Consider the following 16,298-nt stretch of genomic DNA (forward strand, 5'->3'; position numbering starts at 1 on the left):
ACCTTTATATTAATGGGGCCGTATATGCATTATTGAGGCGGTGAAACAAAAGAAAAACAAAGAAAGGAGAAAAAGAACTAAAAGATCAAAAGCAAGATTGTGAAAATTTTACATGATAATAATGGAAGCAGACCTTCTTTCACATGGCTACTTCACGATCTAATAAATATTTATATATATGCTCTGAATTTAAAAGGTAAAAAACAGATTTTTCTGTTACTTAAACCCAAACAGAAGTCCCCAATATATTAGTCTGCACCACAAAACACTATAAAGAAACAAAAAAAGAAAAAGCAGTCCCACTTTTTCATTGGTGGAAGAGAATTTTTTAGGGTTTTCAAGTGAGTGATAGGGAGGTCCCTCTATTATATATATACTACTAGGACTGATAGCCACACCCACTATTAAAGAGAGAGTGGAATGGTGGACATACACTTTCTTCTTTAAGCCTTTAAATAGGACCTCTTCCTACCCCTGTTGTATTTTCAACTATACGTGTCGACGGTCATTCATATTTTAGATTATTTCTTCACAAAAATTAAGTGGGGAAGAAAAATATGCTATTGGAATCTTTAAAGTTCTTTCAATTAAACAATCTTTTGTTTTTTTTCTTTTGCCTTTCTTTTTCCTATCTTTTTTGGTAATGTTCATAATTAATAGATAGATCAAGGATAGAAAATAGATCCATCTTCAAAAAAGTGTTGGTTTATATTATTTGTTTAATCAAAATAATGGTGTAATAGAGATTGTGTAAAGAAGAAAAAAGGAGGATGATGAGTTGAACTTGAACTTGGATTCCCATGAGAAGCCAAACCAAATTCAACTACCTTGAACCGAATTCATTGGTTTCCTCTGTGCGAAAATCATAATACACTTCTTTGACACATATCTAATATAATAAGGTAGCGACATATACATGTACTAATCACACTATCTTCTGTTTTTTCTAATAGAATTTTATAATAATAAATGTCACTTGAGAGGTAAAGGGTAAAATATGTAGCTTTTTCTCTTTTCATTTTTTTTTTTTTTTAACATTGAAGATATGAAAATTCATATATGAATTATTAATAGGGAAACAATGATTTTTACCATTATATTGTACTTGCAAGAATACTTTCTTTCCCATCATTGTATAATTGCACTGATCATATAAAACTAGAATATATTAATTTCTTTAATAATACATGTGTACATATATATATATATATGTATGTATATGTGTGTGTGTGTGTGTGTGTGTGTGTGATAACCTCAGCATCTTTCAGATTTCATATATTCAATAAGACAGATAATATTTTTATTTTGTCAATGTACAGTAGATAATGAAGGTGTTAATGTTCCAATACAGCAAACTCATGTTTTATCCTGTGTCGTGCTTAGCCTGTCATGAGCCTGTGTTACCTATTCCCATTAAGGAATGTCAAAAAACAAGAATCATTTCAAATTTCATAATTGACACGGCACAATTTTGGGTCAGATTATGTGTCAAAAATTTCGACATGCCGTTTTCAAAGATCAAGTCCAATCCAAAAATAATAAAACTCCAAAATATCCAACCAACTCATCCGAGATCAACCAAGCAAGAATTAAAAGCGGGCAGACTCCACATGTCAAGCAGACAGGGGACAAACTTTAAACTCGTAGAAATTAATAAAATAACAAAGTAATTGGATTCTAGGATCTTAAATTTTTAAAATTTTGCAATTTAAATTCTTAATTTTTCAAAAAAAAAATTATTTATATTTTTAATTTTTTAACTTATTACAAATTGATCTAATCTACAATTTTAAATAGATTGATAACAATTTTACCCGCATAAATTGAGATGAGAGATGTGATTTTTTCTTATTTAGGTTGAGAGATGAGATTAATGAAACCTATGTAAATAGAATTTTTACTCATCCTTTCTCAAATTAAGGATTAAAGATTGGACTAATCTTACGTTTAAGTTGAAAAAATTAAAAATCTATCTTGCTATTTTTAAAAGTGAAAAATCTAAATTATAAAATCTTTAAAATTGAAATATTAAAATAAAATTAATCTAAAATATATTTGTGTATATATATATATATAATTTGAAATGTAATTAGGTTCTTAATTTCAAATATAAGAAATGTCTTTCAAAGAGACGCCACTTTTGACCATAAGCCAAGCATCAAAAAGTTAAAACTCCAAGTCTCTGGCCCTTTTCAGCCTCCACTATTACCCACCTTGCACTTGCTCACAAAAGACATATCCGTTGACTCAGACTACACAATTATCAATTTCTTGACCCTCCTATCAACCAACCCTGTATTTATGGAATCTTTGAAAGTGCATCCTTCAAGCTTATATGGATCACCACAATTGGCTCTTTCAGAGTGTGAGAGATATTGTTCCCTTCCTCAACAATTAGGCTTCGCAGGAAGAAATAAAAATAAAAATACAGACCTCAGAAATTAAATGGACTTGGTACATCCATGCCATCATCTTCTTGATTTCGTCGAAAAAGTCATTTTCTGATAAACTCTTGGGTCAATTGGAAATTTTCAAATAGTTAAAAAATAATAGTCTAATATTTTGAACCCAGATAGTTATTCTTCATGTTTGAATGGTTTCAAGTGTCAACAAACAATTGATATCGTACACTGATCTGCAACAGAAACTTTTACACAGTACTTATCTCCATACAATCATTCAACGTTCTTGTAATTCCTCAATTAGAAAGTAGATTTACAACAGTATTATCTGTCAAAAAGCAAAAACCACCAAACTAACACCACTCTCATAACATCAACCCCATATATCAATTGATACAACAACAGAGTACAATGGATGTGAGACGATCAAAAAGAAAAGGCAGCAAAATACATATATATGTGACAATATGGAAGTAACCAGTTAAATAAAGATAATAGTGGCTTCATATAAATGACTAGAATCAATTGTAAGTTCCAGAACAGGAAAAAGTTACAGTTAAAGCTAACATGATGCATAAATTAGTGAGCAAAAACTGTAGACTACAAATGTGAGATGCACATTTTGTTTCATAGAGAGTACATTGTATGGTACAGAGTTAGTAAAACAATGAAGCACCAACTATGGCAACAGCCCTTACAAATCTCTATAGATATGCCCATCTCAAGTCAACATAAGATCATTGCCTCCTAAGTGAGGGCGAAGGCAAACACGAACCTCATGCTCTTCTGGCCCTACACGGAGTTTCGGCACCATAATCTCTAGCATGGATCCTGGCCCATCATAGTAAGCTTCTATGTTAGCATCTTCAGGAATTCGTGTTGAAAGGGGGATTTCTCTAACAAACTCCCCCGGAGGGCAGTGCTCCGACGATGGGTCTGTAAGCCTGAAAGTCCTATCATGTCTCTTGATGAATGGCACACGGGATGTGCTCACACAAGATACCTTAATGATACCACGAGTGATGGTATTCCTCCAAGAAACCTTCACCCTCTGAAGATCCACGAAGGGCAAGCTAATAATGATTAAATAACCTTCTTGATCCTCATAGATAGTTTTTGCAGCTGTAACAGGTCCATAAACATTCTTCATTACCCCACTAAATTCATTCAACCAGTGCGGTTCATTTGGGTGAAGTTCTGTATCTGGAATTCTCTCTGATGGAGCATTAACAGCCAAGTAGCAATCATCATCATTCCCATGTGGGAAAAATTCCTTCCTTCTTTTACTGCTCACTGGTGACAGGTCCATCCCATCAGAATTACTATGGTTGGACGGCTGTGTAGACAAATTCAGCCCAGACCCATTAAGCAGCTTCTTTGAATGGGAATTTGGTGGTGCATTCTTTAATGAAGGAGGTGGCCTATCAAGCTCAAAGTCTGTGTTCGGAAGGTTTCTCCACGAACTGAAATCACTTGCTTCAGGAGGGATTGTGAAGTTCAACTCCCTTCCAGTGAGTTCTATCCACCTCTTTCGCTCTTCCTCATCAAGACCCATAAGATTGGGCGAGGGAACAACTTCGATCCCATGCACACATTGGGGATTCGATAGACCTCTATAGTGTTTCCTCTGCATCCTGTGAGATCGGACAAAGCCCTTGTCGACACTAAAAGGAAAAGGTCGCTCCCCTTGGCGAGAATGCCCGTTCATGTAACTCCTAAGCTGCATCTTGCCCAATGCATTCTCAGGCCTCTCCTTAAAGACCCACATATACATGTTCTCCATGTCATGCTGAACCATGAAAACATCAAGCTTCAGATCAGATTTATCAAACCCACTAATCTCATTGCTGTCCCTGATAATTTTGGCTTTAGACTTCTCATTCAATGCAGGCTTGAAGTAAAAACTGAAAAAAAACCAAGCACCCCATATACTGTCCACCCTTTTGGCACATTTCCTTCCAACCTTAGGGATGGTAAGTAAACTCTCAGTCTCGTAGATTTGCGGACCAAGCCCGACTTCTAGAATATCACAAGCGTCAGAATTCCATGCCGGTGGAGGTGGGCTGCGCTCGGCTGACAGGGGTAGATTGATATCAGGAGGACGAGAAAGTATCATTTGCCGATTCATCTCCAAATCCAATTCATCGTGCGAGGAGGCACTGGAATCCATTGACAAGAGGGTGGATGGGTGATGATTCTCCATTGACAGGGCCGTGAGGAGAGAGTCTCCCATTTCAACTCAACTCCTCCGCGGGTTTTGTTGCTGGTAGATTGAATATTGCCATCCCAAAGACACAATTCAAAGTAAACAAAACTTTTCAAACACCTTCACAGCATATCAATCCCCACTGTATCTCCCCTCCATCAAAACCCTAGATTTATCAATCAGATAACAAGTTCCTCACACACCCACATCAAAAATCAACCAAATCAAACAAAATTCAATATTCCTTCAATACAAAAAAAATATATATATATATATATATTTTTTTTTTTTAAGGGGAAAAAAAAAAAAAGATTTCCCAAAAGAACAGAGTAGAGGAGATCAATAAGAACAAAAAGTAAAATACTGAAAGTGCATATTCTTATTTAAAAAAATTTTAAAAATATATATTTTTCACTGTCTACAAACGAAAAGAGGGACAGATATTCAACAAACGCTAAAGGAAGACTATATCTAACCCTAGTCCAAGGATCTCCTGAAATCCTCCAAACCCAGGTGGAAGACACTGAATCAAGACCATCAAATCCATCAAAACCAAATAAAAATTTGTCAAATTTTCTTCATTCTTTTTTTTCTTTTTTTTTTTTTCCAACAAACAAAGGGGATCTTCAAAGAGTATACCTTTCAGGATAAGCATCGGGGAATCGAGAGGAAGAGTGACCTCCAGAGCCGACCATGGTTCTCATCTCCACCATATCATCAACTACCATATTTTTTCCCCTCCAATTTATTTTTATTTTTATTTTTATTTTCTCGAGGAAAAATAGAATACAAAGAGCGAAAGAAAATAGAGAGAGAAAATGTATGTTATGTGGGTGTGAAAAGCAAAATGAAAGATTAAATGGAGAAAACAGAGCCGTGCGCCACCGTCTTATTATAATGACGGAGCTCGCGGGGTTAAAAGGTTAAAACCCGCCCTAGATAGCACCCAATTTGGTTTTGCCGTCACCGTTTCTTGACGGTGTGACGGTGCACCTTTTCTCAGTGTGTATATGTGTGTGTGGCGTGTGCGTGTGAAAGTGTGGGTTGAGGTCAATAACTCTTTAATAAGAGTTGTGGTACAGGTTTTCGCATCATCACTCTGGCTGCAATCCAGTGGATTACCATCGACAACTCTCTTGTTGTGCACCCTCATTCCAAAAATAACAAAATAATACCAATCCTTTTCTCCATCTATATCAAGGAACAAAAGAAGAAATTGATAATGATTTGTAATTTATTGATTTAACATGTATATACTTTTATTATTACCAAAAATAATACAACATGTAAAGTTTTATATTTTCGTATAAATGCAGTCAAATTGGATTGAAATTGACATTTTGTACGTTTATTTAAATTCAATTTACATAGTAAATTTTAGTAGATTATGTATTCTAAAAGAGTAAAAATATATGATTATCTGGCCAAAAAAAAAAAAAAGGTTATATTATTGCTTTCACTATTAGGTAAGATTTATATGATATTTAGATAACCTTAATAAATAAATAGTAAGAGTTTTATTTATTACCCTTTTAATTTCAACCAGGTATCCAAATAATTCTGATAATTGGAAGGTACAAAAGGATAGAATTTCTCCTATTTCCAATTAAACAAAACAAAAAACAGACCACGTTAGAAAAGGGAGGTTAGGATATCAAAATCAGAATTATCGGTTCCTTCTTATAGGATCATTTAGCTTATGCATTATTTTTATTTTTATTTTTATTTTTTTGAGATTTTCATGGGGCGGCAGTTGTATGAGAATTCAACCCCAAAGAGGCAATAAAAGCACTAAAATCAAATAGGAAGTTTCAAGCTTTAAAGCCCATTTCGAAGGTACATCGCTGCATGAAGCTTCCCCTTCCCCTCCAGTATGAAGCAGATTTTACCAAATAAATACCTGTCCATCAACAGCTTGGGCATTTTGCTCTGAAAAATGCCAAATGAGAACAACGAAAGATAGCATTGCCGTTGCTAACCACTACCAAAACTGTAATCAGCGTTTCTGCTCCCTAGGGGACCCTTCAAAATGGCTCTTTTCTCATCTGTTTCAAGCCCACGGCTTGGGCGCTAAATGTTAAAAATATTTGCACATACGCTTACTTAGTCATTTTCTGCAAGACAGAACAATCAAAGCATGTATGGCTAGAAGGAAGACGATAGATGTCTAAAAATACAGCCCTGGATAATAGAGTTCCAGGCAATAATTTCCATTGTTCCTATAAAATCAGAATTCAGAAAAACAGATAATCGGCTTTGTACACTTCCAAAGCCCCGAATCATAACCAAAAATCTCAACAAAAAAGCGGGGGGAAAAAACAAATGGCATGAAAGTTTGAAGTTTAATGTCTTAAATAATGGAAAAACCAAAATAAAAGTGCAACATAAGATATCATAGCATGATTTAGTCAACTTCTTCAATCTTAGGGCCAGCACCACTTCCACCAGGAGGTACATCATCATCAGCTCCACCCGCATCAGCACCCGCACCCTGGTACATCTTGGCAATGATCGGGTTGCAAATGCTCTCCAACTCCTTCATCTTGTCCTCAAATTCATCAGCCTCTGCAAGTTGATTGTTGTCCAGCCATTGAATTGCCTGCTCAATGGCATCTTCAATCTTTTTCTTGTCAGCTGGAGAAAGCTTGGCTCCGATCTTCTCGTCCTTCACTGTGTTCCTCATGTTGTATGCATAGTTTTCCAATGCATTCTTTGCCTCAACCTTCTTCTTGTGCTCTTCATCCTCGGACTTGTACTTCTCTGCTTCTTGAACCATCTTCTCAATTTCCTCCTTTGAAAGTCTTCCTTTGTCGTTGGTGATGGTGATCTTGTTCTTCTGTCCAGTGGTTTTGTCCTCGGCAGACACATTCAAGATACCATTAGCATCAATGTCGAAGCACACAGTAATCTGTGGAACACCTCTGGGAGCAGGAGGAATGCCAGATAGCTCAAATTTACCAAGCAAGTTGTTGTCCCTTGTCCTGGTTCTTTCTCCTTCATAAACTTGGATTAGCACACCAGGTTGGTTGTCGGAGTATGTTGAGAAAACTTGCTCCTTCTTTGTGGGTATGGTCGTGTTCCTTGGAATCAACACGGTCATGACACCACCAGCAGTTTCCAAACCAAGTGACAGAGGAGTAACATCCAAGAGGAGGAGATCTTGCACCTTCTCATTACCCTCACCACTCAAGATGGCAGCTTGGACTGCAGCACCATAAGCAACAGCCTCATCTGGGTTGATGCTCTTGCACAGCTCCTTTCCATTAAAGAAGTCCTGCAACAGCTGCTGGACCTTGGGAATTCTGGTGGAGCCTCCGACAAGGACAACATCATGGACGGTGCTTTTGTCCATCTTGGCGTCCCTCAAACACTTCTCAACTGGTTCCATACATTTTCTGAACAAATCCATGTTAAGTTCTTCAAATCTGGCACGGGTGATGGTGGAGTAGAAATCAATTCCCTCATACAAGGAATCAATTTCAATGGTGGTCTGAGCAGTGGATGAGAGGGTTCTCTTTGCCCTCTCACAGGCAGTCCTCAACCTTCTCAGTGCTCTAGGATTGCCACTAATATCCTTCTTGTTCTTTCTCTTGAACTCCTGAACAAAATGGTTCACCATTCTGTTATCAAAATCTTCACCTCCAAGATGCGTATCACCAGCTGTGGCCTTGACTTCAAAAATACCCTCTTCAATGGTGAGAAGAGAGACATCAAAGGTACCACCACCAAGATCAAAAATCAAGACATTCTTCTCGCCTACACTGGTTGCCTTCTTGTCAAGACCATAAGCAATGGCAGCAGCAGTGGGCTCATTGATGATACGCATGACATTGAGACCTGCAATGACTCCGGCATCCTTGGTGGCCTGTCGCTGAGAGTCATTGAAGTATGCAGGGACAGTGACCACAGCATTTTTGATGGTTGATCCAAGGTAAGCTTCGGCAATCTCACGCATTTTGATGAGAACCATTGAAGAGATCTCTTCAGCAGCAAATTGCTTCTCCTCACCCTTGTAGGTGACGACAATCATGGGCTTGTCACCTGGTCCAGCAATCACCTTGAATGGCCAGAGTTTAATATCACTCTGAACAGAGGCATCAGTGAACCTCCTACCAATCAACCTCTTTGCATCTGAAAAGAAGAAATTATGACAATAAATTAGCCGATATAGCAATAGCTAACAGTTATTATAACCATGTTCACCATTCATCTGAACTTGTATTGCAATCACATATAATCGTGTAAACCATTCAACCCAGTTACCAACAATTATTATCTTTCGTTGTTCTCGTTCAGCAATCTTCTAGTCTCAATTTGCTTATTTTCAAATACAGATATTAACTTCAGTTCCTCACCTAAGTTTGTTTGATACGAAAACAAGATCCACAACAAACTCAACTTAAACCATTCATAAAGTTCTACAACCCGCAAAACGTTTCCACCAGAAAACGCAGAAACTAAGTTTCAAATTAATTGGATACAGTAAATTTGATGCCATAGAATTCATCTCGGGTACAAACCTCGAATCTATAACATAATTTATCCAATATCCAGATCCAAAGATAAACAAACTATACTTACTGAGAAAAAAAAAATACATAAAATAAATCTACGATCTTAACATTATTATACATTCTATCACAAATATTATTACTATCGCATAAACAAAGATAAAAAAAATAAAAAAAATAAAAAAAATAAAAAAGATCTACAATCTCGAAAAAGCAACATAAATTATTCAAGATCCGAGAAAATAGCAGATTATTGAAAATCAGATCTTACCAAAGACGGTGTTGATTGGATTCATGGCGACCTGGTTCTTTGCTGCATCGCCAATCAACCTCTCCGAATCTGTGAACGCAACGTAAGACGGAGTCGTTCGGTTTCCCTGATCGTTGGCTATGATCTCGACACGATCGTGTTGCCATACTCCAACGCAAGAGTATGTGGTTCCGAGATCTATTCCAATGGCTGGACCCTCTCCCTTACCGGCCATTCTTAAGGGTCTCAGAAACAAAACAAAAAAACTTTAAAACTGTAACGACGAAATAAACACAAAAGCAACAGAGAACAAACCCTACAGGCTACTAGGGTTTGCGGTAATGACGAAGAAACTGCCCGTTCCTTGGCTTTATATAGCGTTAATGGAGTTCGTGTTTCCAGAATGTTCGATCGCTGTGGCTCATGAGGCGTGCGATCTTGTGAATAACAATGGACGGTCTAGATTGCTAGATTCCATACTCAGCTCCTTCCTTCCTTTTTCTATTGCTTTTCCCAGATGATGACGTCTTCCTTATTTTTTGGAAAATAGGGTTGTAATTATTGGACCAGTTCCTCTCGATGTTTTAGTATTTAAAATATATTTTTTTAAACAAATGACAGATCAGTATAAACTATTCAAAACCCTTTTAGTTTTATTCCCTCTTATTTGATCTATACCATATACGACTGATAGAAATGTACAATCACTAAAATTATTCTCTTCATCTATTATTTTAAAAAAATAAATACTTTTCCTTTTTTATGGACGTTTAAAATATAAACTTGAACAAGGTATTTCCTTGGCATTTATGATCTCATAATAACAGAGAGAACAATCCGCTCTTTTTTTTTTAATAATAAAAAAAAAAACTTTTACAAACATAGAAATTTGGTCTGAAAATTAAAGATTTTTTTTATTAAAATACATTTTTAAAATTAAAAAAAAAATCAAAGATTCTACAAGCTTACAAGGATAATTGTTGGTCGGTCCATAACAATTAGGCCATAGTGGAATATATTAATAAAAAATAAAAAGGATTTAATTGTTGGCATGAACAATTAATTGAAATTAATATGGAAATCTTGCAATTTTTATTTATTTATCGACTATTCTAAACTAAATTAAAAATGATATGTTATTTAATATATGTATATAAATGTGGTTTTTTTGGGCCTCTGGGGACCTAACATGGGCCTTACTAGCCTATGACTTAAGTTGGCACTGATTAAGTAGCCATTGATAGTCTGACAATGTAGAATCGGACAATGGCTCCAAAAATTCACAACGAGCCAAAATATCAGGCGGTGGTACTCCTGCAATTAGGTTTGTGACCAGTCTTGGCTTGCCCTTGGCGAGCTCTTTGGGTGGTTCTACGGTAACGCTTTCAAGGGCTGAGGGAGATGAACCTGGGATTACCTCCTGTATAAAGGGAATTGCTCTTGCAGCTTGCAAACAGAACTCTATCCACTGATGGATGAGTGGAGATGGCCCTCTAATTCGTCCACCAATTTTATTTGTTTCGAGTCTAGAGGCAGCTGGGATTGCCTTAAGAAACCCAAAAAAAAAAAATGTTATATGAAATTGAAATATAACGTGTAAAATTAAAATGAAAACGTTCGCTACAGGTCACTGATTAATAGAAGTAGCCTGAAGGTATGGAAATCAACAAATCTCTATACTAGAGGATCAAGCATATGCCACATACCCATAGATCTGCCCACAAGCTAGTTCCTGACTTTGGAACAACTACAGCAATATTAGACATGCGTTTAGCAACAGGAAGTACGTCACTGCTCCACCCAACAGCCACCCATACATCTCCTACTCCAAATGCTTTCAGATAGTTCATGCTGTCAAATAATCGAACCTGCATAAAGCCAACAACAATGAATCAAACTAAGCAGTTTAATCTTCTGCATTACAAGAAGACTACCATTTTTCCTGATCAGACTGTGCATACTAAAGTTGGAGATAGTTCTAGCAGTCGAATGCTTATGAACTTGAAAAGATGGAATAATCATGATCGAATCTGATAAACTATATGAATTAACAAACGCATAAGTATTTTATATATCATAATCTTAGAAAGGTATAGAAACATTACAGCTTGATTTAGCTTAAAAATAATAATCTTGGCTCTCCACTACGTGAATTGGGTGGAAAATAAACAAACTCAGGCACACCCATGGTAAAGTAAGAAGTCAGCCTAACATTGCTTATTGGACCATCATGCATACACTTGGTCGAATATAATAAAATAAGCAATTACAAAAGAATTACTCGGATATCATATCTACTTCATACCTGGTTTCTAAGTAAAGTGAGATTTTTCTGCACACCATCAACTTCCAATACATTGTTTGTGTTGTATGATGCTCCCGTATATTTTAAAACTGCACCAACAACCTCTCTAGGAGAATCAACCATTGAGATCCTCCCTTTAAGTTCAGGTCGCCATAAATCAGCCCAGTCCTGCATTAGCAGTTTACCATTTTTGAGTATCACATAGATGATAAATGTCTAATTTGTACAGATTCCCCCGTTAGCAAGTCACATATGGTTAGGAAATTGAACTATGCTTACGGGCCCAAGAACTGCAAAATTTTTTTTTTTTTTTGCACGAGTGGATTAATATCAGCAAAACTCCTTTTACCCAAGTCACTTGATTTTCTTTTTCCCACCTTCAATCCATGAAACACAGCATTTTCATTCATAGAATATACTGTTCTGAATTGCTCTGTTTCCTCTACTCGAAACAAAGCATATGTAACACTACCCGTGTCCAGGTAACTTGTTTCATAGAATATAGAAGATGGTTCTACATTCAAACATGTTCTCAAGTGTTACTACATATACAGTAACCAAGGACCAAACCATAGCCTGAGGAATTTTTCTAGCTATTCAAACGATCTTTAATGTAATTATTTTTCATGCCGAGGTGATAACATAGTTTCTTACCTCTATAGGAGCCAAATTATGCTTTTGAAATTTACTTTTCTTGTATGCTATTACCATGCAGCCCCATCGGTACGGAGCAGCCCATATTTTACCATCACAGTCAATACCCCCTTCACTGTTCCTGCGTAGATATATCTGAGACTTTTTCAGTAGAAGCAAAAGCACCTTAAAGAGATCTTAAAAATTTTGCCTGGCACACCTTATGAGACATATTCTTGAGGAAAAAAAACAACGTGAAAAAGTAATTGTATTCTTACTTTCCATTTGGCACTCAGAGCTTTAAACCATTCTTGGTCTTCTACCCCTTCAATGGGCTCAATTATAGCCTTTTTAATGGCATAACTGAGCCAGGAGTCACCAACACTGACAATATCAGCTGCCACAACAGATGAAGACCCAACATTGCCTTTGGTGAACGATGTTGATAAATCAGAGAAGATACCCTCAAGGCTTCCTTGTAACTTCAATTGGAACTTTAATCTCTTCCCTTGAGATTGCATAAAATCCTCCATTTACAGAAAATAAACAAATAAAAAAAAACTATGAGCTATACAAAGTATTCAAAAACATGCTGTTGGAAAGAGAAGAAGAATAGCAACATGAATTATCAAATTGCATAAGTTTGTTAATCCATCTTCAATTGAGTAGATAAAGGAACAACTTTATTCCCATAATTATTTTTCTCCAGAAAATGGTATAACAAAACTAAGACATTAAATTCCAGAAACAAACTATAATTTGTCAGAGAAAAACACGAGGAGGAAGAAGTAAAAAGCTGAGAAACTTGCAAATGAAGGACCAAGTTTAAAACAAACAAAAGTTCACATGACAAAACAAAATACACACAACAAAACAGCACACACCTTAACCCAAGCAGGAGGTACGGAACCACGCAGAGCAACAACTTTCAAAGGTACAGTCAAAGCATATGTTTTAGACTTCCACGCTTTGAATGCTGCTTCCAACCTTTTATCCTCTAAATTTTCCACATTATCCCCTTTTATCTGATTATGATCATCTATGTCATGGAATATACAGTTAGGTTACACCAATCAACCATGAAATGAAACTTTCCTCAGCTAATCTATTAATAGCTAGAACCTCAAAAACCCAACAAATAAAAATGTGATCAAGTGCATATGTAATATGGCTATAACTGTGCATAAATCTGCTAGAGTTTCTATCCTAGACATTCTTAACATGGTCACGCAAAGTAAAATTACTTTTAGTCAAGCATCTTTCAAAAAATATACATACATATATATATATATATATGTTTTTATATATTTTCTATGGTGCATATCTGATAAGCACCATAACATGTGCACTAAACATCAGGCAACATGTTGTCTGACAGTTTATCGAGCAACATTTTGCCCTTGATGTTAGACGTGACCTTATAGTGCATACTTGGTATGCATTATATATATATATATATATGAATATTTCAAACATTTCTGATAAATATGCAACCAAACCAAATTTTAGAGCTGTCAAATTTTGCTAACAAACACACCAACAAAGTGAACGAACACAAATCCAATAATATGACAACAAATAAAGACCCAAACAGATTCAACTAAACTGAAATTCGGGTAATTCGCAGTTGATACCTTGACCTGTCTGTGCCTCCTCTTGCACCGTCGAAGATTCGGCGGCTAGAGAAGGCAGAAACTGAAACGGAGCGGCAGAGCTAGCTCGAGCTCCAAAGAAAAACCCTAGGCCAAGAAAGAGGACGGCAGAAGCGGCGAGCCGAAGCTCTCTCGCAAGAGCCACAGAGTAGCCGGATGAGACCACCGCCGGCGAATGCAGAGTCAGATTCTGACCGCCGTAGAACGATACTCTACTGTGGCGGAAAGCCACTAGGGTTTTGGGAGGGCTACGGCGGAGAGATGGGACAGTTCTCGGAGGAGATGGGAGGTATAAAGTAAAAGATGTGGGTGAAGAAAGCAAAGTGGCCATGAACCCTCACTTCTTTTGCCCACCGCACTCAATCGCATTTCCGATTCCACATGTCTTGCTGTCCGACTGAGGGAGTGATCAAATCGAAGGATAGCATTCTAGATTTAGATACACCACGTCACCATATGACACCTGGTAGCTCCCATTGTTTCTCGTCCAAATTTTTGCTACTTGCTTTAATTTTATTTTTTTATTTTTAAGATCCTTTGAAGTTCTGAAGCCTAGGCTTTAGTTTTCTCCCTAATAATTTGTTTTTGCCTCATTTTCTATTAATTTTTATCTTTAATTTATTCTGAACCCAAAACATTAAATCGGTTTTCCGTTGAATATTTGCATGAGACCGTATCTAAACAAACACACTGCATTTTTTTCCGATCTTTTTTCATCTTTCTCTTTTTACGCATCCTTCTCTTTCAATTTCTTTTTTCTATTACTTTGAATAGAATTTATAAAAGCAAGGGCTTTATAAAAAACAAAGAATTAACCTTGAAATTATAACTCACAAAAATTTAACCTTGGATAAAAATATACAATCAATTGCATCTCGGAAGTTTGAAGAATCATATAGTATATTTAGTCACTTGTCAAGCATTTATTACAATACCATATTGCAATAAACAAAAGGGTCCACAAAAGTTACCAACGAGTTTTACCTAAATATATAAAATCAATTATACCTTGAAAAATTTTTTAAATTCATAATATTTGTTGTCATTTTCCAATGTACATTTTGTCCATTAATATATTGTGACAAACAAAATAATCCAACTAACTCATGAGTAAATTTATCAATATATAAAATCAAATATATTTTGAAAAAATAAAACATGCACCGTACCTAATAATATTATTATAACGAACTACATTGATCTAGATAAAATATGAGAATTTTATCATAATGTACATGTATAAATAAAATATTTATAAACAGCTCATTAAAAATACGTTTAAATTGCCTTAAATATGTTCCCTAATACTACAATGAAACAATAAAATGAATTATACAAGTTATGAGTATGTTTTATCTAAACTATGAATATATGGTCTCAATTAGTTTCATTAACGATTGGTTTGGATTTTCATATTTCTTGTTAGAATGTTGAGATGCAACAACAACAATCATAATAAGGGTACTGGAACCATTTATATGAAATTAGGATAGTGTCTCAATTTTGTACATCAGCTTTTTCTTTAAGCAGTATCACCTTTGAATTATAACATACATACAGTAAGAGAGTTGGTAAACAAGTATATGGAGAGGAGGAAGGTGAGCATAGGCCACAACATGGGAGGTGCATTTGTGACTATTTATTGCTACGGATATCGCTTACAAACGGATACAAGAAGCCCACGATTGGCCAGACAAACAAAATTTACCACCCGGTCACTGGATTTGCCTTCGCTAATTCTCCAGTTGGAGATAAAAAAAGTTCCGCCGAATTGTACTTAAAATTAAAGACCTTCACATCCAGAGAATCAGCCACTTGCACGATCCAAATTACCCAGACAGTCCAACCGAAGCACAGGGCTGTTACCATGTCGGGACTTGGAGGCTTCGAATTTGAAGTGGAGCGTGACATTGCACTCTCAACAGAGAGGGGTCATGGTTTGAAGGATATATATATATATAGATATATATATACATAATGTCGCTGCTAAATGCTGGGTTAAGAAAAACATTAACATGGTTCAGTTGGATAATGGGACTTGGTCTCTCATTTTGGACCGAGATATCGATGGTGATGATCATCATCATTAATCATCCTCCTTGATGGAAATGCCTGGACCATATTCAGGTTAGCAAAGCTATAGCTATATATATATATATATATATATATTTTATTTTTTTTGGTGAATAGGTATAGCCATGTGTATATGTAGCTAGCCCAGTAGGTTAATTATGTGGTTGTGAGAATACAGTTTATGGCAGTGAAAGTTAATCAGAACAAGTACCATTGAGATTGAGGTTTTGCTATCTCTAGAATTTTCACCTGCCTTCCTTTGTCAA

At 36.1% G+C, this 16,298-nt stretch overlaps 3 protein-coding genes across 3 annotated transcripts; all 3 read right to left on the bottom strand.

Annotated features, from left to right (window-relative positions):
- Window positions 1-2,883: 2,883 nt before the first annotated feature.
- On the bottom strand, window positions 2,884-5,463 carry LOC107407681 (uncharacterized). Its single transcript, XM_048463774.2, has one exon. It carries the CDS (start codon window positions 4,633-4,635, stop codon window positions 3,124-3,126), a length of 1,512 nt encoding a protein of 503 aa, XP_048319731.1. The 5' UTR covers window positions 4,636-5,463; the 3' UTR covers window positions 2,884-3,123.
- Window positions 5,464-6,774: 1,311 nt separating this feature from the next.
- LOC107431116 (heat shock 70 kDa protein 1) lies at window positions 6,775-9,859 on the bottom strand. Its single transcript, XM_016041999.4, has 2 exons — window positions 9,391-9,859; window positions 6,775-8,739 (listed from the first exon to the last, which is right to left on the bottom strand). Exons 1-2 carry the CDS (start codon window positions 9,602-9,604, stop codon window positions 7,013-7,015), a joined length of 1,941 nt encoding a protein of 646 aa, XP_015897485.1. The 5' UTR covers window positions 9,605-9,859; the 3' UTR covers window positions 6,775-7,012.
- A 573-nt stretch (window positions 9,860-10,432) lies between these two features.
- Window positions 10,433-14,516, bottom strand: LOC107431127 (uncharacterized). The gene is made up of 7 exons (XM_016042010.4): window positions 13,942-14,516; window positions 13,192-13,346; window positions 12,586-12,834; window positions 12,329-12,463; window positions 11,675-11,842; window positions 11,076-11,237; window positions 10,433-10,915 (listed from the first exon to the last, which is right to left on the bottom strand). The coding sequence occupies exons 1-7, from the start codon at window positions 14,288-14,290 to the stop codon at window positions 10,574-10,576; spliced, it is 1,560 nt and encodes a 519-aa protein (XP_015897496.1). The 5' UTR covers window positions 14,291-14,516; the 3' UTR covers window positions 10,433-10,573.
- Window positions 14,517-16,298: the final 1,782 nt, after the last annotated feature.

Source organism: Ziziphus jujuba, chromosome 6 (genome assembly GCF_031755915.1).
Source record: "Ziziphus jujuba cultivar Dongzao chromosome 6, ASM3175591v1".
Classification (NCBI taxonomy): domain Eukaryota; kingdom Viridiplantae; phylum Streptophyta; class Magnoliopsida; order Rosales; family Rhamnaceae; genus Ziziphus; species Ziziphus jujuba.